The 26,010-nt window shown below is 44.0% G+C and overlaps 1 protein-coding gene across 8 annotated transcripts in view; it reads right to left on the reverse strand.

Annotated features, from left to right (window-relative positions):
• Window positions 1-26,010, reverse strand: part of ST3GAL3 (ST3 beta-galactoside alpha-2,3-sialyltransferase 3) — a 193,999-nt gene that overhangs the window by 91,409 nt on the left and 76,580 nt on the right. For 6 of the 8 annotated variants that reach the window (XM_037149563.2, XM_037149564.2, XM_053660212.1 and 3 more), the window contains 2 exons: window positions 23,915-23,962; window positions 5,343-5,385 (listed from right to left, as the gene is read on the reverse strand). In XM_037149563.2, coding sequence (XP_037005458.1) covers window positions 5,343-5,385; window positions 23,915-23,962 — 91 coding nt within the window. Of the gene's footprint in view, window positions 1-5,342; window positions 5,386-23,914; window positions 23,963-26,010 lie in introns of those variants that run through there. The other 2 variants (XM_037149565.2, XM_037149562.2) reach the window with 1 other exon arrangement.

Raw genomic sequence — 26,010 nt, forward strand, 5'->3', positions numbered from 1 at the left:
CTTCCAGCCCTAACAAAGCTTACAATGTAGTTGTTCAGAATCAAATTGACAGTGTGAATTTGGAAAAAATAGAAAGCTATGTTGAACAGTGCAATGAATAGAAAGTTCGGAGCCAGGCAGAGAGGGTTTGAATGCTGGCTAGATCACACAGAGTTCCACAAGCACAGGTAAAGTACTTCTACAGTTACTTTGTCATTTGTATTTAAATACCATCTAGTTTACAGAGTTGTCCACCAATTCATTCATTCAACAAATACGTATTAAGCAATCACTAAGTGCTCCACACTGTTTCAGGAAATAGTACTCAACAAAACAGACAACCACCTGCCCTTCTTTTAGTAGGAGACAGATAATCAACAAGTAAAACACAGATATGCAGCAGTGATAAGGACTCTGGAGAAAAAAGACACAGTAAGAGGAACAGAGATTGCCAATGGGGGATAGATGAGGCTATAATTCTAAGTGAGAGGGCAGGGAAGACTTCACTAAGTAGAGGACATTTGAGCTAAGGTCTGAAAAGGTGAGGGGTGAGCAATCTCTGTAGGTATTTGGGAAAGAATGTCGCAAACAAAGGCTAGAGCGAGTGCTGGGAGTCTGAGGCAGGAATGGGCCAGGAGGACAGGTGGCACCGCCAAGGAGCCCAGTGTAGAACAACAAACAGGAGAGAGCAGTAGGCAAACAGGGCTCTAGATCATGTAGGGCCCTGGTTGGGCACGGCAAAAACTCGGGCTCTTACTCCCGAGAAACAGGAGCCACTGGAGGAGACTTCTGATCGTAAGGGATCTCTCCTGCATTGGAACAGGATCACTTTGGCTGCAGAGTGGAAGCAGACCACTGGGGGGGCAGCACGAAAGTGAGCAGAGCAGTCAGGCTGCAATAATGAGGTGGGAGATGACCACTGTCTGGGGAGAGGGACCATGGTGGAGGTAGTGACAAGTGGATGGATCTGGAGATATTTAAGGCAAACCAACAGGGCTAATGATTAGTTTGGTGTCAAAGATATGATATTAAGATTTTTGACCCAGGCAACTAGAAGGATGGAATTGTCATTTACTGGGGTAGGGAAGATTCTGGAAGGCAGAGGGTCTGAATCAGGAGTTTGGTTCTGGACATGTTAGGTATGAGATGCCTAATACACATCCAAGTAAAGCAGGTAATTGGATAAATGAGTCTGGAGTGTGGGGAAGGAACTGGGCTTGAACTGCACACTTGGGAACCACCAGCATCTAAATGATACTACAGCCATGAGACCGAATGAGGTACCTAAGTAGCTGTTGTGAGGAATAAGTAACACAGAAAGCACCCAGTGTGGCATTAGGCATACAACACATGCTCAGTAACTTCCCCCTTGCAGCCACAGGGCACTTGGCGGGCTGTTTTGGAAACAGTAAACTACACCTTAGGGTATGATTTGGACTGCCCATGTATATATATAGTCCTTTCATAATTGGCTTGGTTTTCACAAACCTTCGGAACTAAAAGTTGTTGGTTTCAGCTTTCACATCTTTGCATCTCACATGTAATTTCCAGTGAAATCAGACTGAGCATTAATGTCCCCGTATTCACAAATGCCCACATGGTGACTATCAAACACCCTACTGTCACATCAGACCTGGCGCACACTGAGCACCTACCCACACCCAGGTGAAGCAGATGAAGCCTCCATTTAGTTAAATCAGCCCAGGAGACACACACCCGAGCGCCCACCCCCAAGGGATTACAAGATTAATTCTCAGGCAGCCTATGGCCAGCTGTCCCCAACTGACCGGCCTCACACCTCATTCGCTCCCTCAAGCCACTCTCTGCCTCTTCCTGGCCCAGTCTCCCGCTCATCTCCCTGCTGCACCACACTCTAATTTTCCACCGTGTCCTCCGAAGCTTCACTCCTTCGCATCCTCGGTCTCTTCAGTGAATGTTCCTTCTACCTCCTGCTTTCACAGAAACCTTGGTCTCCCTGAAAACACCCTATTCTCTGCTGCCCCGTGCGGTGGAGCCGCGCTTTCCTCAACACTCCGTACACCTGAGGATCCCTGTGTCCCCTCTGCACGCCCTTTATGCTCCCAAGACACCTTATTCCAAAACAAAACAAAAACCTGCTCACTGCTCACGCTACCTAGAAATATCACCTGCTACCCTCCCCTGCTGTCCTCGTGTGCTCCTCCTCCTCCAGTCACTACAATGTTAGTTTACGAGACATCCTTTCCAATCAGACTTAGAAGCGCTGTCCACATGCCTTAGAATTTTCAGTTTTACCCCCATTACAAAGCACGTGGTGCTCAAGAAATATTTAGTAAATAAATGAGTGAAAAGAATGAAATCTGAAGCCCTGGCTGGTATAGCTCAGTGGATTTAGCTCGGACCTGTGAAGCAAAGGGTCACTGGTTCAATTCCCAGTCAGGGCACTTGCCTGGGTTGCAGGCCAGTTCCCAGTGGGGGACACATGAGAGGCAACCACACATTGATATCTCTCTCCCTCTCCCCTCTCTCTGAAAATAAATAAATAAAATATTTAAAAAAATGAAATCTGGGGCATGGAGCAAGAGGTGAGCATTTTGGGGCCATATCCTTCCCAGTTTTCCAGACATGGATGAGGGTGCGGGGCACACCAAATTCCATCCTTGGGGGACTACTACTATTCCCACTCGAAAACTGAGGCTTTAGCAGGTCAATAACTCACTTAAGATTACAGCCAGTGAGATGTGGAACTGGGCTTTAAAAATTCATGTCTGACTGACTTCACAGCCCATGTGCCTAAGCTCCAAAAACCGCTGCCCACACGGCCCCCATCCCCTACCCCCCACCCCGCCCCACCAAACAACAGAGCTTGCAGTTATAAGACAAGGTTTTGAACAGAAACACTTAGTGCAGGCTTAGTTCTAGTTTATCCTTACGCTGAGTCCTTTGGGGTTCCAGTTCCAACTTAATGTGGAATGGATTGAAGATGGAAATGTGAAATCCAGTAGACCTGGAGGCGAGAACAAGGTCTACCACGTCATCCGAGCTTCAGAAGAGGAGTAGAAAGAGTGGGGTGGAGGCAATATTTAAAGAAATGGCTGAAAAATTTTCAGAATATGATTCTTATACTTAAGAAGCTAAATGAATCCAATCAAAATAAATGAAAACAAATCCTTATGTTTGGACACTTATAATTTGTAGAACCCTTTGTTTTAATTTTCATAAAACCTTGGAAGCAGGTATCGTTATCTACATCTTTTCTAAGGAAAAGCTGGGATTCCAAAATCTAAAACGAATTATCCAAGGTCCTCTCCTTTCGAGCAGCAGGGGCAGAATTCAAACCCAGGTTTCCTGATCCAAGTTCAACTCCTTTCTTACACGTCAGAAATAGAACACAGCACAGCAAAGACTTCTGAGGGAAAGACTTCCCTCACAAACAGAATCCTTAATTTGGAAACTTCTCCCTGGAAGCACATAAAAACCATTCCCACATATCTGTGCTTTCTTTCCTTTTGCTGAGAGCACTGGACTGGAAAAGCCTTTGTAGTAAGAAAGGAAAAATTCTATCTGGTACATTAACTTGTGAGTTAAACCAAATGAGGCCAAGCCAGCTCCCTGGGCTCTAGACCGAGCTGACTCAGCAGGTTCACAGAGCCAGCCTGACGCACAAGAGGAAGCTGCTGGACGGCACCCTGAGCACCACCCAACTGCCAGGACAGCGGGCGGGAGTGTCCTCCTAATCCTCCTCCTTACGGTCTTGAAGGCAGTTTAAATACTGTGGTTAACGTGTCCTACATAACACGTCTTGTTCATCAGCGTGATTCAACTCGGTAACACTCCATCTTCTATTCAGGTGGCATTTCACTTGTGTACAGCTCATACTTGACTTCTTTTTTTGCCCAAAGCATTAAATTAGAATTTTCTAAAAGTGAAGCCTGTGGCCTTCTAACATAATCAAGTCCCATTCCCCAGGATGTTTGCTCGTAGCTGACGCTGCTCTACTTGCTCGGTGTGAAGAGCAGACCATTCTTCCCTCGTGGCTGCCTCCATGATGTAGAAAAGCTGGGAGAATTACAACTCCTGAACTCACAGTATGAGGCAACAGAGCCAGGACGCCAGATGCCAGGAGAAGGGGCCAGATACCAGACACTTCCGTGGGAAAGCCAAAGAGCCCCAGACTTGATGTCTTGTATATAGGTGCAGCTATCACCACCAGAAGCAGCTGTGGTCAAGATCTCATGCAAGGGAGGAAATGGAGACACAGTCTGACCTTTCATGTCTGTCTCCCGTACAGGACAGGGGTCCTGGGTATACACAGAATACTAACAACAGAACAAAGACACAGCCAGTTTTGTAGCCATTTATCGCACATTGACCATGTGAGGGTTCCCACCCGGGGCATGAACACACAGAGTGAACGGAGGCTCATCTGAAGGCTTACTGATCTAGTCACCCTCCTATCATCCATCAGCCATCCTGCGGCCAGGTGGCAGTGGTTACTGAGCAGGTAATGAACACGTGCCAGGAATGTCTAGGTACTAGGGAGATGGAGAAGGCAAAAACAGGGAAGGATTCTGGAAGGATTCAATACCATTTACTTGAAAGCCAAGTAATCATTTCAACTAAATCCTTACCACAACACTGTGGGGCAGGTGTATCATTACCCTCACATTACAGAAGAAACTGAGACCCAGAGTGCTAAGTAGCTTGTCCCAAATCACAAGGAGGGTAAATGGCACTCTGGGATTTAAACAAAGCTTTGCCTGGCTCTGAGCCTGTGCCCTTAATAAATTAATACTCATTACATAGTTAATTATAATACAATGAAATAATTGGTGACAGGGGCAGAAAATTCACAGGAAGCATAGAGGAAAACATACTTATGTGTAAAAGGAAGAAGTCTTTGAGTTTCCTAGTGGACAAGCAAGGAAAGGAAATTTTAGGCACAGATAGTAAACATGATACAAAAGTACTGGAAAGCAGAGGGTTTACCTGTGGGAGGGTGATGGGGGAAGACCGGGGCCTGATCACAGAAGGCTCTGCCTGCCAAGCTGCAGAGCATCTCCGAGAGGCCACTGCCTCTGGCCACAACTCAACCATCAACTATTCTGGAGCAGAAGCCCTTCCGGGGGCCTCCTTGTCCCTCAAACTCTTTGCAGGGGTTCCTTCTCTAATGAGCTGCTGTGCCAGCCAAGTCTACGGCCTTATGTGTGCAGCCACAATGCCATCCTTTCCAGGCCCCCACAGGCTGCTGACAGACTGAGCACAGAGGCCGCAGGGAACCCCCCATAACCACAGGGGTGATGACAGCTGGCCCTTCAAAGTTGGAAACCAGCTCTCACAGACCTCTCTAGCAGGGAGTCAAGGCATTTTCTCATTCTACTCACAGTTTAGAGTCCAGCTTCAGGAGGAAGCCCAACCGGTCGTACTCTGAAAAAGAAAAGCAAGCAGAGAGCGTCACTGCAGGCAACCCACTGCTGACACTTGCAGCTGCATGCCCAGACCCAGACAGTAGGGACAGACAACTGCCTCGGAGAACAGATCCAAACACACAAGCCACAACTAAACCTAAGGCACAGAATGTACTGGACGTCTGTTTTGTGAAGGACCAGGTTCAAGCCAGGTATTGACTATAATATCTAGGCCAACCAGGCCTAGGCTGTTTTATAATTGCCTTCCTGCTTAAAAATAAAATTAAGTAAGCCATAAAACTGGACACCTGGAAAAGAGGGTCAGTAGTAATCTCTGCTTCCTCTAAGCTCTACGCGTAATGTTTGATCATCAACCACATTAACTGGGGGTAAAGATGTGGCAGCCAAGGAGTCCCCAAATCCAGAGCAAGGATCCCCTATAGGACAATCACAAACAATGTATAGATCTGATTACATAAGGAATAGGAAATTTGAAATGAAATCTAAGAACAAATTGATAAGATGTTTATACCAAATGATAAATAATAAATATTTTATGTTCTTTATATCTTGCCTCATTCTAAAAGGAAGTTGAAGCAGTTTTTTTAAAAAACCGTATGAAGGCACGAATTGGTGGAACAACAAATAGACATTTCCCTCTCTACAATCAATCAATAAGATAAAAAATAAAATTACCCCCCCAAAAGCCCCAAAACTGTATTAAGTGCAAGATTTTGAAAAGAAGACATGTGGGGTCCAAAAGGTAAATAAGCAAAGAAGAAAACAGTCAAATGCAGCCAGGAGAGAACATCAAAAGCGGATGTCCTAAGGTCCTCTGCTCACTGGAGGAGGATTAAAGATCTGTCCCCAAGACTTCCCACAGTTGAAACTAAATGCAAAGCACTGATATGGTTTACAGTGTCTATAAATAATCCAGGAGAATCGTAGCTATTCCTGATAATAAGATTTGAGGGAATTTCCTCAGTGTTCCCAAAAATATTTGTAAAAACAAAAGTGACAGGATGTGTCATGGGGTTATTTCTTATAGCTCTGACCAATGACTGTGGGGGGCGGGGTGTGTTTAGAATGGCTTCCACGTAACTCTGACCCATGACTGCAGTGTGTGCGCGTTCAGAATGGCTTCACCAAAACAAGGCTGTCTATGAATGCAGCTCTCAGCTGGCCTGACTGAATCTGAGGACAAAACCTTATATGAAGACCAAACAGCCAAGCAGAAAAGGCTAGACAGCAAAGCTTTTGAGGAACACAGCCTCCAGTGAGTACTGAATGAGCAAGAACGGGAAGTTACACATAGTGACAGGCACCCCCAGCGTCATTCTCAAGCCCAGTTAAAGCCAGACCTGTGTGCTTTCATAAGCAGCTAAGCTGTGGTGAGAGCAGAGTTCCTCTAAAACTGAAGATGCCGACTAGGACACCTAACTCGACCGCAGGCTTGCCTCCCAAGGGAACACACTTTGGCAAGTGAAAGTCCTTTTTCAAAATAATTCTGGTTTTGCTCTTACTCAAATAAATAGGTGAGAAGCTTTGCTTAATAATATCAGGAACTCATGAAAACCAGTAAGAAAAACAAACAAAAAAAGGTTTCAGTTGAAAAAATAAATGAAAAACAAAATTTGCAAAACGTTACTTTCCAAGTTTCACACTCTTTCAACAATCCTACTATAGCAGTCCACGAAATAGCAGATCTCATTAACTGGACAAACACTCGCCGCTTTTCTCTCAGGTGGCCATAACCTTGGGGCAACTATCCTGCTATTGCTCTTAGACCTGAGCTGCGCCCTCCTGGACACCTTGGGTGCAGGAAGAATCCACAGTTCTGTCAATTCCTTCCAGAGAGGCCAGAACATGTTTTCTCCCTGCTGCAAACTCAAATGTCAGGGGTCAGGGAAGAACGCAGATAAATGAGGGAAGTGAGGGAAGGTAATACCCACCCATAGCAGCTCACGCCATTTATTTTGGCTGTATTAAAAACAAGTTGTTGAAATGTCTTTTTTAACCACATATTTTCAGTGTAGTAATCATTATCACAAATATGGTTTATTTTCCAATGGCATCTAAAATTTGGTTTTACACACACACACACACACACACACACACACACACTAATTGCATATGGAACATGTAGGAACACTTTGTATTTCTAAAGAAATTATATCCCTTTCATGGTTCTCTTGGTCTATCTGTTTTCTCTCTTTTGTTAGAATGCCTGAATATCAGAAATATTTCACTTTATTCTTTAAGAAAAGGAACCTGCATGGCTCGGTGATGAGAACGGCAGCCGACAATGGACACGGCGCCTGGAGGAAACGGCTCCACTGGAAACCGCACGCCCTGCTGAAGGGTGGCCTCCAGCAGTTCCCGCTGACAGCAGACCCTCCCAGGCAGCGACGCGGGCCAAGCCACACCACAGCCTCTGATTTTTCCAAAGCCAAGAATCTGGATCTCTTAAGGTAAAACCTCTCAATTTGTAAGTACTAGCAATAGATGCAAGGAAAACTTTAAAGATTAGGGGGCTCGCACACTGTGCCCATGGGCAGGATGCAGCTGGAGGCTAACGACTGGTGAACTCTGTCCTAGGCTGGCAGCTCATGCTGGAGGCATTTCTGTTCTGAGGCTCGGCACGGTAGACGATCAGTAAATATCTGACTGTCATCAGGATTATTTGGTCACAATGTTCATAAAAACAAATCAAACTAGTCTACCCAAAGGCTACCTTATCACTATTATATAAGGCTGGACACTCTAATTTTTGAACCGGTGACTCAATGTAACCATGAGATTTTTATTACCTCAGAGGTATCAATAATTCTCTGGACTTCCCACACTGAGAACAGTTTGAGGGGACAGAGGGAGACAAATGAAGGTGTCTGCTTATGCACCAATGTGTCCACATCCAGCATAGTGGTTGCACTAACTTAGACAAATAGGGCAATTTAATGGCTCACATAGCCAAAGTGTGGGAAGGGCCAGGGTGCAGAAAGTGACTGCAATGCCATCAGCCCCCCTCCACTAGCTTTACTCTCCCCCAACCAGCCTTCTTCCTAAGCTGGGAAACATGGAGCCCACAGTTTGCAGGCACACGTCTTCAGCTTTGCCACTGAGAAGGAAACAGGATCCTGACCTCTCTGTTCCTAATGGCAAAACTCCCTGGGGAGGGTAGGAATGGTCCAGCTTACATTAGTTCTTTATACCTGTTCAACACAGTGATGGAAGAGACAGGGTTTATAAAAAATTATGCTTCTGCATGACACGCGTGATGAGAAGGGTATTTTACCAGAAGAAAGGATGCCCTGCCCTGAACAAAGGACTCTCAGGAACAGGAGGAAGGCTCTGGAAAACTAGAGCTAGCTCAATCTCCCAGGTATAACCACAGTTAAACTGGTCCATGGACTTTTTCCCTCTCTCATCCCCATTCCACTGCAAGGATTTTCTTCCCTGACCAACCCCCTTTTTAAATCTTTCTCAGAATGCCTTCAGAACCCCCTGTTCCAACCACCTGGCTCACCTCCCGCTACATCTCCCGCGAGACCTGAAGCCTGGCTCTGCCTGGCGAGACCTCGCTTTTCAGGCGGCTCTCCGGGAAGGCTGATTTTTCTCTCAAATGCCAAGTACCTGTGGGCAGTGAGGAGGGTGTGCGCATGGTGGTGCAGTTTGCTGAGCTTCTTGGTTCCGTGGATTTACAGTTTAACCAAAATTGGATTTTTGGAGGGGAATTATTTCTTCAATTTTTCTGTCTTTTCCTTTCATTTCCAGGCTCCCATTCAGTATGTATTAAGCTGCTTAAAGTCCCACCACTCCCTGATGCTCTGATCATTTTTTTCCAGTAATTTTTTCGCTCTGAATTTCAATTTGGATGATTTCTATTGACGTATCATCCAGTTCACCACTTTTTCTTCTTCAGTGTCTAATGTGCTGTTTATCCATCCATTCAGTATATTTTTCATCTCATTTATATTTTCATCACTAGGATTTTTATATCTTTTATGTCTTTTCTTAATGTTCTCATACTTCTACCTTCTTGAAGATATGAAATGTGACTTAACGTCTCTGCCTACTAATTATATCATTTGTGTTTGTCTAGACCTGTTTCTATTGACTGAATTTCCTTTTCGTTGTGGGTTGTATTTTTATGCTTCTCTGAATTGCCTGGTTATTCTTGATTAGATGCCAGCCATGTGAATTTTACCTGGCTGCATGCAGGTTATTTGTGCATTCCCTAAGAATTTATGAAGTGCAATTAAATTACTTGGAAACAGTTTGATCCTTTCAAGCTTGCTGTTAAGTTTTGTAAGGTTGGAGTTAGGGGCAAAAGTGAACTGTACTACAGGACTAATTTTGCACCTGATTTTGCCCACAACTAAAGCACTAATACCCTCTGAGTTTGCTATGTGATGCCCTATCCACTGTGATGTTTTACTCCACTTCCCAGCCGTGTGAGCAGTGGTGGGGATGATTCTGCCTGGTGCTTCCCAGTGGTTCTTTCTCTGGCTTCCAGCTGCTTCTGCACACGGATGCGCTGGCCAGCTGAATACACAGGCAGGTTCAACAGCTCTCCAGAACTCTCTCTGTGTGCAGCGCTCTCCTCTCTGGTGTGCTGCCTCTGAGTTCTGGCTGCTTTGGTCCCTTCAATTCTCAACTCTTGTTTCCTCTTAAGACTCTCTTGGGTTCTGTCTAGGTTCTTCTTCCTGTGCTGCAGTCTGAAAACTCTGTCCAGGCCATGAGCATGGGAAATTACAGAGATAACCTTACTTGCTTCCCTTCTTTCAGAGATCGGTGTCCTGTGCCACCTATTGTTCAGTGTCTGAAAAAACTGTTCATATATTTTATCTGTTTTTAGTCATTTCTCCTTCATTCTTGATTTTCTTCCTGATCCAGCCTAGGTGACTGGATACTTTGTTCAACTATTCAATTTAGCTGGATGCAGTGATCTTTCCATTGCACCCAAGTGAAGTCTCTCGTTTCTGCCCAACTCTCTCCTGAGCTCCAGACTCGTATGCCCAGCCCCACTGCCCCAGACATTCCATGTCCTACAGACACATAAAACGCAGGCCACCCAACAGAGTCACCTTCACCGCCCTCACACACACAGAACCTGCTTCTTCCCGAGTATTCCCTACCTTACAAAGGGTACCATTAGTCATCCCACTGCCCAAGCTTGAAACCTGAGAGGATTCCTTGATTCCTGCTTCTTTTTTTTTTTAAAAGATTTTATTTATTTATCTTTAGAAGGGAAGGGAAGGAGAGAGGGAGAGAGAGAAACATCAATGTATGGTTGCCTCTCATGCATCCCCTGCTGGGAACTGGCCTGCAACCCAGGCATGTGCCCTGACTGGGAATCAAACTGAGAGCCTTTGGTTCGCAGGCCCGCACTCAATCCACTGAGCTACGCCAGCCAGGGCTCCTGCTTCTTTCTTAATTGCCATGTCCTTTTCATTTCATCTTCTCAATGGATTTCAAATCCACTTTTTTCCATTTCTACTATCCTTCACCTCCTACCTAGATTACAGTATCAGCTTCCTGCCATATCTCCCTGCCTCCTGTCTTGTCTTTAACCGATTCTCTATGGTATGATCAGAGCTATCTTCTTATAGGATAAAGATGGTTATGTCATAACTTTGCTTAAAGCCTTTGAACGAAGTCTCTATTGTTCTTAGAAGGAATCCCAGTCTCTTGATTTATAATGTCCTTCATGATATGGCCTACAGCAATCATTCCGAGTGCACTGTTCGAGCTTCTGCATTGCCCCTACTCTGCCCCTGCCATAGTCTGTGCTCCCACCAGACTGAACTATTTTCTTCTACTTCAAAGTATCTTTACCAACCTTCAGGCCTTTGTACATGATTTCCCCTTCACTTAAAACATCATTCCCACCCCTTTCGCATTGGTTATCCCCATACATTGCTTCTAAATGACCCATAGTAACCTCAATACCCAAAACGCTGCAAATCGGACTTATCTTCACCCTGTCCCCAAGCCATTTCTGGTTTTGTTTTGTAATACTATCATCATTTGGTTCCCCAAGAAAGAGTGTTTTGGTGTACCCTATCTCATTTCTAAATACAGATCCTCCTCCCTATACCACAGTCACTGCTTTTGCTAGTTTTCATTGTTACTCAGAAAATGCAGCTACCTCTTAATGTCTCCCCCCGCCTTCCCAGCCTCCCCTCCAGCCACCCCTGTCCAGGCAGCCTTCATTCCTGACAGCTGTTGCAGACAGCATTCTGTCATCCTGAAAACCCTCACTGCCCTTGCTGACTTGGAAAACACCCACTCACCCCCAACATATATTATAGCTGTCACCAAAGCCAAACCTGATATTTTTGTAGTGCCGCAAGGACCTTCATGATTAGGACTTTGCCTACCTCTCCATTTCTATTTTGTGCCATCTCCCCAGTCCTCCCTGTTTGGGCCATTCTGGCCTTCGTTCCATTCCTGGAATAAGCCATGAGCTCTCTCAACAAAGGACTTTTTCTGAGAAGCCGATTTTCCTACCTGGAATGTGTCCTCACCTATGTATTTGGTTAATTCCTGCTCACTAGACCCGAGTTAAAACGTATTTGTAGAAGAGCATCCCTTGTCCCTCCTGTCTAGAGTACCCCCTCACATGTTCCTTTAACATGTCCCTACTTGCTCTCGGAGCCCTCAGATTCCAGTTTGGAATCATACATTTGTCAGATTATTTGACTGGTGTCTCTCCTCCACGGGACTAGCAGTTGTATTCAGGTGTCATCACTAACACTGTGTTTACCATGTTAAAAGAACAGTGAATGGATAGCACCTTCTCTGATCTCAGGTGTTAGCCTAAGTGCCCCCCCAGCCGTGCTCATCACCAAACATACAGAACTTAATGCATTTCTGCCATTAGTTGCTCATGAGCCTGTAAGTCCACGTCTGCTGGGTTTCCCCTCATTTTAGAAATAAGTCCCTTACATATCTTTCAAGGAACTTGCAAATACTTTCAAGGAACTGCTTTTCTGTCATTGCTGGCAAGTGGTGAGACTGACCTGGGCTTTGCCTGTCCAATGCGTAGAGACTGGGCAAAAGTCAGGTTGGCAGACTCTTCCCTGAGTCTAACCGGGCTGAGTGAAACCGGGCAGAAAACAGTGTGCTGAAGAGACGGACGACTTGCTGGCCCCCAGGTTCCAGGCACTGCCCTTCATGTCCTTTCTGTGGGCCAACGGTTTGGCATTTAATTTGATTCTGTGAGTACCTGTGCCTTCCAGTAAATTCCTTTTTCTTGAGTTAGCCAGAGTCAGTTCCTGTTGCTCACAATTAAACAACCCTAACTATGTATGTGATCTGTTTCTCTAGCACCTAATTAGGGTCTGGCCCAGAGTGGGTGTCCATAACTGCTGAATAAATGGAAGAATATACGGAATAACCGAATGGCCAAGGGAGCCTAATAAGTAGCCCTTAGTTCTGGATTCTTGGCCTTCCTCCACCCCTTACCTTGAGGGGGCAACGTTAGTGGTGGCGGCAATGGCGGCAGCAGTAGCTGCCCCTCCTGGTCACTAGCCTGACCGCCCTGTGCTCTAGTGCTTCCCTTGCTCTGGCCATTCCTGGCTCCCAGATCAGTTCGCAGTCACCTGCCTGTGGAGAGCCTCACCTGGCTCTCCTTAGGCACTCTTCCCTCATTTCAGTTTCTAGCTTTTACTTTGGGGCTTCCTTTTGAGGACTCCAAATTCTCCAAGGCAGTTCCCTCCTGTCATTGATAAAAGCCTAAAATTTAACCTTCTCCACCAAGACTTCCTGAGGCTCCTCAGTAACCAGTGGCTGCCCCATCTCCAGTACAGCCGGGGGTCTCAGCTGACCAGCGCTGCACTCCCACATTCATAAGCTGTGACTGAACATGCCTCATGGTCACAAGCAGTTCCTCACAGAGTCGCCACCAGGCAGGGAAGCAAAGCAAAATCTTTAGGAAACGTAAACTACAATAGACAGTGATCAGGAAGCAATTCACAGGCACAACGCTCTGTGAATACAGGTGCAGAGCTTCTGTCTCTTGGGTTTGGGCAAGGCTTCGGATCCCACAGCATCTCACTGTAGACAAATATGTTCTTCAAATTGCCTGTGAATTCAGCACATACAATGGAAATGCTATTTGAGTGTACCAACTCTCAGGGACAATTTACCTCTGGGAAGCTTGCAGTAGAGCCTGGGTCTCCCTAGCAGTCCACTGATCCCCACTCCCTTATAAGAACAGAAGACTCTTGGACTCCCAAGTCAGCCAGATACCTCAGGGCACACTGATGTGCATGTACAGCTCCCCAGCACCTGAGGACTCTCCTCCCAGGTGTCAAAGCAGCAAGCCTGCAGCTGCACAGTGAAGAAGAGATGTTTAGTCTGGTGGCTCAGGCCTCCTGCCTCGCCCAGGCTGAAAAGCCCAGCAATACCAAAATCTCTAATGGAGGAGTACATGTGTGTCCTTTGCCTGGCTCCAGATGGAAAGTAGCCTCAGTGATGCAAATCTCTGCTCTTCTCCTTCTGCACCTGCACCAAGTCAGACCTGCTAATGTGGAGAGTGCTTTTTCAGACACCTAAAGTCTTTTAAATTAATCATTAATTCTTCTACTGCCATTTCAAAGGGATAAATTGGTGTTCTAAGTTATATAAACTCCTAGAAGGTTTAGAAACTGGACATAAACCAAAGGAGGCCATAAACTCAAGTGTGTAAGCACCTAACAATGAAACTTCTCTCTACATAAGCAAAATTAACAGAATTACAACAAGAAATACACAATGGGTCTCCTGTTACTGCAGTGGAAACACACACAGACTGAAAACTCAGGCTCATGACATCAGTGAGAATTCAGGAGATTTAAACAGAACAATTAATAAATTTGAACTAAATGATACACAGAGTACCTTACGTCCAAAAAGTTAAGAATGCACATTTTTTTCAAGCATACAAAGGACATTTATGAAAACTGACCATGTGTGAGGAATAAAAATTTATGAACATTATATGTTCATAAAATTTTTTGAAAAATTTATGAAATAAACTTTTTTTTATTCAACATTTAATATACTCTGTGAAACTCTGCATTTCATTTTGCTCATCATAATTCTACAATGTAAAGAGAATTACAAATGTTTCCACAGTGCCCGATTTAGATAACCCTAAGTCCTCTCCTGCTTATCACAGCCTGGTGCACAAAGGTTATCACTTTCCATCCACACACTCATGTGTCAACAGCTGGGAGCGCTGCACCGCAGCGAGGCTCCACTGAAGCCTGAAGGGACACCTCCCTGCAAGTTCCCTGAGGCCCGTGTCTTACTCTCAGTTCACCTTCATGCCACTGAGTCCCAAAATGGAACTTCAGGGATTACAGGAACACACTGTGAGCCAACTGTGCTACTGGCATTTTGGGTCTCAGGTGGTCCCCCTCCTTTTTTTTTCATTTTAAAGAACCACCACAAATTCCAGTCAGCTGTCACTACTACACTTTTGCACAGAGAGATGCTTATTAAATAACTACTGCTGTTCAGAACAATGAATATTTCATATGAAGACAAGTCTGAGGAGCATTACTGAGGCACATAAAGTTAAGTTTATGGGATAAAATTATGGACTTCATTCTATCAGAAAACTGCAGTGCTTTATATTAGAATACACAAAAGAAAGGACAGGCCATTGGACGAGAAAACTCTGACTGCACAGGAGAAGCCCTGCTGCCAGATCTTCCTGAAAGGGGTCTCTGGTCCCAATCTCCAAGCTGTGATGAATGACAAAAAGCAGAAGCCATCAGGGTGGATGAAATGAGGACCCATCTTAACCAAAATAGGGCCCTCGTTTCTGAAGAAATAGCACTGCACAATCTTTAAAAAAGAGTCATGGGCTACACTGAACACGAGCGATATGTGTCACAGTTTGTGTGAAGGAGGAAGTTGGGTGACAATTATAAATGGGCTCCAGACGAGGGGGAACTGCTATTTGTTGAGCACCTACTGTGTACTCATGCTGCTCTCAGTACCTTCATCTCGACTCTCAATTTAATCCTTACAATCATACGAGGTAGGTATCAGTTCCTTTTTACAGATGAGGAAACAGAGGCTTAGAGAAGGACAAATAATGTGCCCAATATTCTCAACCAGTAAGCGGACTAGTTGGGATGTTGTTGATCTGGCCCAGGTCTGACTCTGAAACTTCATCATGTAATGCCACTGACTCTCACAGGAAAGCAAAAATGAGACCCTCATATTAGGAGAGCAGCTGCCATGAGCGATGACCTTCTGTTTGTCTCCCATTCCCCACCTAAGGGCAGTGTCAAAAGGCCCTAGCCCAGCCCACGCATGAATTATGGGAGTCCACAGAGGCTTGAGAGGGGCTGGACAAAGTTCAAACAGCTCCCACATCATCTTAAGCCAGGGAAATAAATCATAATGTAGGATCGATTAATCAAAGACAAACTAAAATAGGAAAAGCAGTTTTATAAAATAAACACAGATAAATTCACTGACCTGGACTAAATTAAGTGACCCAGTAAAATAACTTGGAGGTTCACAAACGGAAATCCAACCTCAAATGGATACAGGTTGGCATGGGGGCTGGGGCGAGCGCCCCTGTGACTGTGAGCCCTCCCTCTGTGCAGCACGGCTCGTTTCTGGGCATGCAGTGAGTTCAGTTCGATTCATGACACCAGTGCGTCCACACCGTGCCAAGGCGTCCTGCCAGAGGACTGTGAGGAAAAGCCTAGCAAAAGAACAGCTAGGGCCGGATACAGAAAAAAAACAGTTCGCTCTGCAGTCTGTACCTTAAACTTCATGGGGCTCACCACCTAGTAGGTACATAAGTATAAATAACCACCAAGCAATTATTACATAAAACAGAAATGTGTCCCTCTCTCCAAACAAAAATAATTTTGTGTTTCCCAGTTGTAGGAGCAACACATGCTTACCATACAAATCAAAATGAAAAAAACTTACAAAGAATGAAGAGAGAACTATTTTAAACTCTCATCGAAAATTAATTGCTACAAACATTTTCAAGAATATCTTCTCAGAAATCTCTTTCCATAAATACATGTGTGAATGTGCATATATAATTTTACTTACATACAGACTCATATGTCTGTATTGTTCACTCAACAATATCCTCAACATCTTGTCAATGAAAATAAAACTGCATCGCTATTTTCAGTGGCTGCACAGTATTTCGCTAGAGGAATGCACTGCTATTTACACAATCCTTATGTATTCATTAAGTGATGGACATTTTTGTTTCTATTATTCAACTCTTCATTCAACAAACATTTACTGGGTGTCTATTACATGCCAAGTACTGTTCTCAGTACTGGGGACACAGTGATGAACACGACAGGCAAGGTCTCTGGCCAAATGAAGCCTGCATTCTAGGGGGAAGACTGATGATCTGAAGGAAGGATGAGTGCTAACAAGGAATAAAGACATACCCTCCTAGAGAAGGACTAGGTGTCAAAAGAGTAGATGACTTTAGATAAAGTGGTCTGGGAAGGTCTTCCTGCAGAGGTGACAACTGAACAGACACCTGTGGCAGTCAAGCAAAGCAGAAGTAATTCTAGGTAGAGGAAAACAGTGAGTACAAAGGCCCTGCAGCAGCAAGAGACCCGCATACTCAGGGAACACTAGGAGTGCCATTGTGGCTTCAGGTCGGTGAGGGGCAAATGGACTAATGTGTAGAGATAAGAGAGAACCTGGAGTAGGAGCCAGCAAGTGAGGCCCCACATGTCAGAGTTTAGATTTACTTTAAATGCACCATGAAGTCACTGGAAAGATTTCAGTGCAGACAAAATACGATCTGATTTGTATTTGTAAAGATTACTCTGGCTACAGTGGAGAATGGACTGCTGGGAGGCAACTAATGAGCACAAAAAAACCAGTGAGAATAAATGCTCACTTGTCTAAGAGAGAGATGATGGTAACTTGGATAGCAGTGCTAGAAAGAAGTGGCTAGACAAGGACACGCTGTAAAGATTAAAAGAAAAAAAAGTGAAGCCCTGGCTGGTGTGGCTTGCTGGGTTGAATGCCACAACCAGTGAGGCACAAATCAAAAGGCTGCCAGTTTAATTTCCCATCAGGGCACAGCCTGGGCTGCAGGCCAGGTCTTGGGTTGGGGGTGTGCGAGGGGCAACTGATCAATGTTTTACTCATACATCCATGTTTCTCTCCCTTTTTTTCTCTCTCTCTTCCCTTCTCTAAAAAATAAAATGTTTTAAAAAACATTTTAAAGAGGTGGAAAGGGTGAGAAAGAGGAAAAATCAAGGAGATTCCTAGGCCATAGTTTCAACAGTTGGGTAAATAGGGAAGAAAAAGTGGGAGAACAAGTATCAACATACAGATACTACACATTTCATTAGATTTATACATAAATATTTTGGTTTGGGGGATACTGTAAATGATTTTTTAAATTTTCAATTGTTCATTGCTCGTATATAGAAATACAATTAATTTTTTGTATTTTGGTCTTATATTCTGTCATTGTGCTAAACTCAGTTAATAGTTCTATTAACTAGGAAGGTTGTTCTATTTTTGTTCTTGTAAATTCCTTGGGATTTTCTATGTAGGCAATCTTGTCATCTATAAGGAGGCTTAATTTTATTTCTTCCTTTCCAATCCATATACTTTTATTTCTTTTTCTTGCCTTATTGCACTGGCAAGGACTTTCAGCAGTGGCTCCTGATCTTAGAATTGGGCAGTCTTTTACCATTAAGTAGGATGTCTACTGTAGGATTTTTGTAGATGCTCCGTATCAGGTTGAAGAAGTTCACACCTAAGCTTGCTGAGAGTTTTTTTTTTCCAATCATGAGTAAATGTTGAATTTTGTCAGATGCATTTTCTTCATCAATTGACATGACTATTAGTTTTTCTTTTGACAGTTCACATAGTAGATTACATGGACTGAGTTTTTTAATGTTAAACCTTCTATTTCCAGGATAAACCCCACTTGAGTACCAAACTGGGGGAATTTTTAGCCATTATTTCATTAATTATTTCTTCTGTACTGCACTCTCCTTTTTCTGGGAGTCTAATGATACAGATGGTAAATCTGGTATTGTTCCACAAATCACTGAGGCTCTGTTCAACTTTTCTAATCTTTTTTTTCTTTTGTTATTCGGATTGATTGGTTTCTATTGCTTTATTTTCAAGTTGACTGATACTTTTTCTTTTGCCATTCCCATTCTATTATTGAGTCCATTCAGTTGAGTTTTTAAATTCTGGGTTACTATATATTTTTTTGTATCACCATTTGGTGCTTCTTTATACCTTTTAATTTTGGGGGGTAGGGGGGTTAACAGCTAACACTTTCTGTCTTTCTATTCATTGCAACAGTGTTGGCTCTTACTTTTGGAAGCATTTTTATAATAGCTATTTCAAAGTCTGTCAGATTATTCCAACATCTGTGTCATTTCAGCATTGGCATCTCTTGATTGTCTTTCCCATGCAAGTCAAGATTTTCTTGGTTCCTCATATGATAATTAATTTTGGATAGTTTTAATACTATGTTATTAAACCTTGAGGTCTTATTTAAATCTAGTGGAAAATGTTGATATTTTTGTTTTACCAGATAATCAACCAGGTTGGATTTAGGTAGCAAGTTCTGACCGGCCTTTCTGTGGGTTGTGGTTTCAAAGCCAGTTCCATTCTCAAAACCTATTCAGGTGTGCCTTCTGAGTGTGTCACCAGGCGTCCAGTCTGGGACTCAGGCCATGGTCTGTTCCTTAGCTCAGTTCTCAAAGTCTTTGTTATGCTGTTTAGAATCAGATGCACGCATGCTCAGCTCAGGGGGTTAGCCTGTAAGTTCATAAACAACTTCACGGAGTCGCTTTCCTGAGATCCTCCCTCTGTTTTCTCTTGTACTTTCCAGTTCATTGGGCTTTCCCTTCTTGGTCTTCTTGCCCAGAAAGCTGGGGTTTTAGTTACCATAGTTTGCCACCTGTTTCCCGACCTATGCCCAAATCTGGGGCCAAGCAGCAAGAAGGCGGAGAGAACAAAGCAACCAGATTTCATGTCACCCTCTTGGGATTACGACTCCTTCAATCAGAGAGGAAGGTTTTCCTTCCTCAGTTTTCAGTGCTTGAAAGCCCCAGCGCTGTCATTGGCACTGCCACCACTGCCGTGGGGCTGCCTGAGCACTAGGGCCTGAGAGGACAAAGGAAACACAACCCTTTTGATTTCCCGTTTGAGCCGTAGAATCATAACGAGAGTTCTTCTGGAATTCTCTCTGTGCCCTGGTGTACACTGCTAGACTTTGGGCTGTCTCATGTCCACTTCGTGGGATACCAGAAGAAAAATGAGAAATTCACTGGTTGCTGTGTTAGTGCTTTTAATTCTAGTCTTTCCCCAAAATCTATGTGCTACTATTTATATTTTAGTCTTCAAATAGCTGCTAAACATTTATGTTCAGGCCTTTAGCTGCATTCAATGTCAGAGGTAGATTCTTATTTACGTACCTTGTCTGTATACCCTGGTATGTATATAATCATCCATTTATGCAGAGAACATACCGAGGGGAGTAACTGCCAGGTTATGAGGTGTATTTAAATTTAGCTAGTCTTTTCCAAAGTGGTTGTAGCCAATTTATCCTCTGACCCGGAGAAACTCAGAGTTTCCACTGTACCACACTCTCACCAACACTGGAACATTAGGCTTTTCAAGTTTTGCTGTTTTGGTAGAAGTGTTGTGATATCTCACTGTAATTCTAATATGCACTCCCCTACATGTTAATTCAACCAAACACCTTCTCATAGGTTTATTGGCCATTTGGATTTCCTCTTTTGTGAAGTAAGTACTTAGTTTTTTATCTGTTTCTATACTATTGTTTCTTTATTCCTATTGATTTTGTAGTTCTTTCTTAGCCCTGGCACAAGACTTTTGTTGGTTGTGTTGTGAATATTGTTTTGCACTCTTTATTGTCTTTTTACTCTTTTTTAAAATATATATTTTATTGATTATGCCATTACAGTTGTTCTATTCCCCCCTTCATTCCCCTACACCCTGCACACTCCCTCCTCCACCATTCCCCCCTTTAGTTTATGACCACGTGTCTCAAGTTCTTTAGATTCTATATTTCCCATACTATTCTTGCCCTCCCCCCTATCTATTTTCTTTTTTTTTCTTTATTTTTTTGAATTGATTATGCTGTTACAGTTGTTCTATTCCCCCCTTCATTCCCCTCCACCCTGCCCCCCAACCCCACCATTACCCCCCTTTAGTTTATGTCCATGTGTCTCAAGTCCTTTAGGTTCTATATTTCTCATACTATTCTTGCCCCCCACCATCTATTTTCTATCTACTGTCTATGCTACTTGTTTTCTGTACCTTCTCCCCCCATCTCCTCCTCCCACTCCCCTGTTGCTAACCCTCCTTGAGATCTTCATTTCTATGTTTCCACTCCTGATCTAGCTGTCCTTTTAGTTTGCTAAGGGGTTTCGCCCCTTACCGGTCGGGCTGAAGAATTTGTTGTTAGCGGACTTCCGAAAAGTTCAGTTTTCCGTGTTCTGGTTGTGTTTTCTGATGCTAATATTTAGTTGTCCCTAAACTTGGTTGTGTGAGGAGGCACGGCACATCCACCTAAACCTCCATCTTGGCGGAAGTCCCCCCCTATCTATTTTCTACCTACCGTCTATGCTACTTATTCTATGTACCTTCTCCCCGCTTCTCCTTCTCCCACTCCTCTGTTGCTAAACCTCCATGTGATCTTCATTTCTATGGTTCTGCTCCTGATCTAGCTGTCCTCTTAGTTTGTTTTTGTTTTAGGTACAGTTCTTAATAACTGTGAGTTTGCTGTCCTTTCACTGTTTATCTTTTTTATCTTCTTTTTCTTAGGTAAGTCCCTTTAACATTTCATATAATAAGGGCTTGGTGATAATGAACTCCTTTAACTTGACCTTGTCTGGGAAGCACTCATCTGCCCTTCCATTCTAAATGAAAGCTTTGCTGGATAGAGCAATCTTGGGTGTAGGTTTTGAATTTCATGAGTTGGAATACTTCTTTCCAGCCCCTTCCTGCCTATAAGGTCTCTTTTGAGAAATCAGCTGACAGTCTGATGGGAACTCCTTTGTAGGTGACTGTCCCCTTATGTCTTGCTGCTTCTAGGATTCTCTCCTTCATTTTAATCTTGGCTAATGTAATGATGATGTGCCTTGGTGTGTTCCTTCTTGGGTCCAACTTCTTTGGGACTCTCTTGAGCTTCCTGGATTTCCTGGAAGTCTATTTCCTTTGCCAGATTGGGGAAGTTCTCCTTTATTATTTGTTCAAATAAGTTTTCCACTCGTGGCTGTTCCTCCTCCCCTTCTGGTACCCCTATAATTGGGATGTTGGAACGGTTAAAGATGTCCTGGAGGTTCCTAAGCCTCTCCTCCTCTTTTTGAATTCTTGTTTCTTCATCCTTTTCTGTTTGGTCAATTTTTTCCTCCTCCTGGTCCACTCCTTTGATTGGAGTCCCAGTTTCCTTTCCATTACTACTGGTTTCCTGTGCGTTTCCCTTCATTTCAATTAGTTTAGCCTTCATATGTTCCTCTAATTTGTAACTAAAATCAACCAGTTCTGTGAGGATCCTGATCACCAGTGTTTTGAACCGTGCATCTGATAGGTTGGCTATTTCTTAGTTGCTTAGATTTATGGGCTCTGGGGCTCTGAGTTGTGCTTGAGCCATGTTTTAATCTGTTCGTGCCTCTTACATATGAGGAGTGGAGCCTTAGGTGTTCACCAGGGCGGGGCCACCCAGGTCACTGGTTTGTGATGCTGTACGTGGGGGCGGGGTCAGAGAGGGACAATGGTGGTCCCCTCTGCCGATTCCTGCCGCGGAGGCCTGCGTGGTCCATTTCACTGCTCACTCCTTCACCAGTTTATCTGCATGCGAATGTGTGACTGCAGTCAGCCCTCAGTGGGTCCGCCCGCTACTCCACACCTGGGATCCGCCCATGGCTGCTGGCGCACCTGGGTCATGCGCCCGGATTGGTCACGTGGATCTTTCCTGCCCAACCCTGCTCTGCTGCTAGCTCTGCCCCTCTTACTGGTTTGGCTGAAGGGTTCGTTATTGTCAGACTTCCGTATAGTTCAATTTTCTTTAGTTTGGCTGTGTTTTTGTTTCTAAAACTTTGTGGTTTTTAAACTTGGTTGTGCGAGAAGGCACAGTGCTTCCACCTATGCCTCCATCTTGGCAGAAGTCCTGTCTTTTCACTCTTAATGGTGTCTTTCAATTAACAGAAGTTCTTAACTTTAATCAAATGTAATCAAACTGATTAGTCTTTTCCTACAGAAATAAAAACTCTCTGTCCACTCTGCTTTAAAGTGACCGCCTCTGTCTTAGCATTTTGGTGGAGGACACTGCACGCAGTTAGGAGACAGCAGAATGGCAAAGGACGGAGTACAGGCTCCAGAGCCGGACAGAGGTTGATGGCCCTGGACAGATTATTTATTCCACCTGCTGAACATGAGTTTCTTTATCTGTAAATAGGAATATAGTGTCTACCTTGTGAGATATGTGCAATGCACTTAGTACAGCATTGGTACACAGTAGGTCCTCAGTAAACAGGGGTAGCTATGATGATATTCTCTGAATATTATTCTCTTGTCCACACAGCCACAACTACCTGAACCTCACAGCTGCTTTGTGAAATACCCGCCTATTGCATTCAAGGGTTGACTGTCCTCATCAGGCCAGCAAAGTCTCTCTATTATTCATAAGCAGCACCCACCACTATCTGCAACTAAAAATACAGAATTAATGCACAGAAATGCTCTTCTCATAAAGTTATATCATTTAGGGCCTCCCACACGGATACAATGGCAGCAGGCTGAAGAATCAAAGTAACCCCTTTCTGCTCACTGCCAACAGCACAGTCATGTGGAGCAGGTAGACTCCTTCAGACATGAGAAAGCCAAGCCCAAACGAGCCTGGGTGATTCTGTGTGACAGGCGCAGCTGTGCCAGGCTGTGCATCCTACACTGTAGACACAGGGAGAATGGGAGTGTGCCGGCCTGCATGAATTTTGGGATGAGTGCACAGTAAAGTGCACCTCCTGGAGGTTGTATGTTTAAGTGTACAGGGTGTACATGTAAACGTGTGATGAGGTTGTACAGGGTTGTGAGGTTGAGTGTACAGGGTGTACATGTAAACATGCGATATGTCCTTGGGAACCTGCCATGCTCTCACCAGCCTGGCATTGTGCTGAAAGCCCTGATGCTTGTCTTCTCCAGCGCAGCCGGAGCTTGGCGTCTCTCAATGCCCTCTGCCCTGCTCTCTGTGACAGAAAACGTACACTTGTATACAAGCCTGGACCACTCTGAATGAGGAAAAAGCATCTCCTGAAAACACTTCAGTGCACACTTCTAAAGCAACTGGCAGAGTCTTCTGGGTGTGGTATCCCACTGCTGCTTCCTAGACCTTGAGTCCCTAGAAAGGCTTCTTGAGGCTTTCCCACAATTCTGAGATATTCCATTGCCCACCCCCCCCAGATCACCCCCACCCCCATCTTATTAGACTCCATTTCAAATGTGGCCAATGTTGAGTACTGAAAGGATGATAGAGAGGGAGAGACTGGTACCTGAGCCTAGAGTTTGTCCATCGGAGTCAAAGGATAGAACCACTGAATCTGCAACACAAGAGGACAAGTTCATTTCTTTCTCCTTCTTAACAGTGAAAAACCAAGCTCCCACTGGCTCTGCCCAAACCCTCCCCAAGGGAAAGCCACCTGCAATGGAATCTGGCTGCACAGACAGCCTGCGCAGGTCTGCACCCACCATCCTCTGGGCCGGGAGGCCCTGGGAGCCCAGCCCCCCAGCCTCCTGCCACAGGGAGGACCACCTCCGGGAAGAGGGGCCTCAAGTTTTTCAAAGGCATTTTCTGCCAGATTAGGGGACAAGTTTACTTCTTTTTCCTCCTCATAGTAAAAACAAAAATTTTAAAAAGCAAATGGAAAATCCCTCTTGCATCTAGTTAAAGACACTAACATTTCCCTGTGACTTCTTCCTTTCTTTTCTTAGCCATATACCCAATAGTTTATTATTTCTCCCCACCAAAAGGCTTAGAGTGGCCTATAGAAATTTATAATACACAATGGAATAAAAAATGAAAAAGCCAAAGAAAGAAAAAATATTATGTAGTCGGGAAATGTTAGTGTACAAAATGCATGCCATGAGGACCTACACAAACGCTGTAGCTACAATGAAGAGGCCTGAGAGTCCAAACAGCCAAAGGAGAAAAGGAAGTTACAAGATTCGGTGCCCACATTGATTCAATCATTTGTTCATTCAACTGTTCAGTAAATATTTATTGGGCATCTACTATGTGCAAGACACTACACTTTGAAAAGTAGCAGTGAATAAAAGCATGGTCTCTACCCTCATGGATCTACCTGCTACCAGTCTAGGAAAGAGAAAAAGTTACCGAACAACATAATATTTAAATAAAAACTAATTCAGTAAAAAAGAAAAGAGTGCTGTGAACATTTCTATTAGGAACCAGACTAGTTTGGAAGGGGAGTGGGTGTTGGTTAGGAAAGGCTTCCCTAAAGAAGTGCCCTTGAACTAATAGCTGAGGGAAAAGTAAAGGTCAAACTAACAAGAATGGAATGGGGCACTCCAGGCTGAGTCCTTGTGGAGAACTAGAGCAAGATGCCACAGGGTGCTCCAGGGCAACTCACAGACCAAAACACAGAAGCGAATATTCTAGAGTGACCGGAAAGAAATTTCTCTTCTGGGTTTCTATAAAGCGTGATGAAGCTGTTGTTAAAGACTATATCTTCCACAACATTTCTATAGTAATTAATTGCAAAGCTTGTATGGCTGTTTCTTATAACATGACCAGTGCAAATGATGGCAGAAAGCTGGTGTACAGTTCTGTGAAAGCAACTGTAAAGGACACCAAGATAATTTAAAGCCTAGGATAACCTCAGAGACCCCAGACTCCAAAGGATCACATTCAAACGCTCACTCATTACAGATGAATGCCAGCTGGATGGTTGTAAGACCAGTGTCTACAGCCTCTCCTCCACCCCAGCATTATTCTTCAGCTCTCAATTTGTATGTCATCTCTCTTAGTGTGTGTGGCAATTCAACACAATAGTTGCCATAACTAAGTATCTGTCCCCACTGCTAGACTATAAGCCCCATAAAGGCATAGCCCATATCCGCTCTATTCACTACCATATTACTGGCATAAGATCCGACACCCAATAACTACTTGGTGAATAACAATTCTAGACAAACGAGTGGGCCACATACCCTTCAAGCAATCTTTCACACGTACAGGGTCCAGCAGAAGTGAGGCCTGCTTGAGTGTGGTTGGTAGGATAATAATATGGGTATAATAATTTATCGTTTTAATTTGAACATTTCACCTAAAGTGTCATATGGTATGCTTGAATGTGATATTGTTATGTTACAGGATTACATGCTTATAATTTTTTAATAAAAGAGGAACATGATCTGTGCTGGACCCTGTATTTTTTCCTCATAACCAAGTGTTTACAAAGCACTGGGTGGCAGAGAAGATACGGTTTTGTGTAAGAATCTAGAGGCAGATATTTTGTATTGCTAGTTAAGGGCAGATTCATATGCTTTGAAACCTACCAAGTAAAAGGTAGGGTTGCCAACTTTTTGCAAAAATGTAAATGGGAGCACAATTAGTACAGTTGGCTAA

This window comes from Artibeus jamaicensis, unplaced genomic scaffold, assembly GCF_021234435.1.
Source record: "Artibeus jamaicensis isolate MK-2021 breed Jamaican fruit bat unplaced genomic scaffold, CSHL_Jam_final scaffold_847, whole genome shotgun sequence".
NCBI classification, from domain to species: Eukaryota; Metazoa; Chordata; class Mammalia; order Chiroptera; family Phyllostomidae; genus Artibeus; species Artibeus jamaicensis.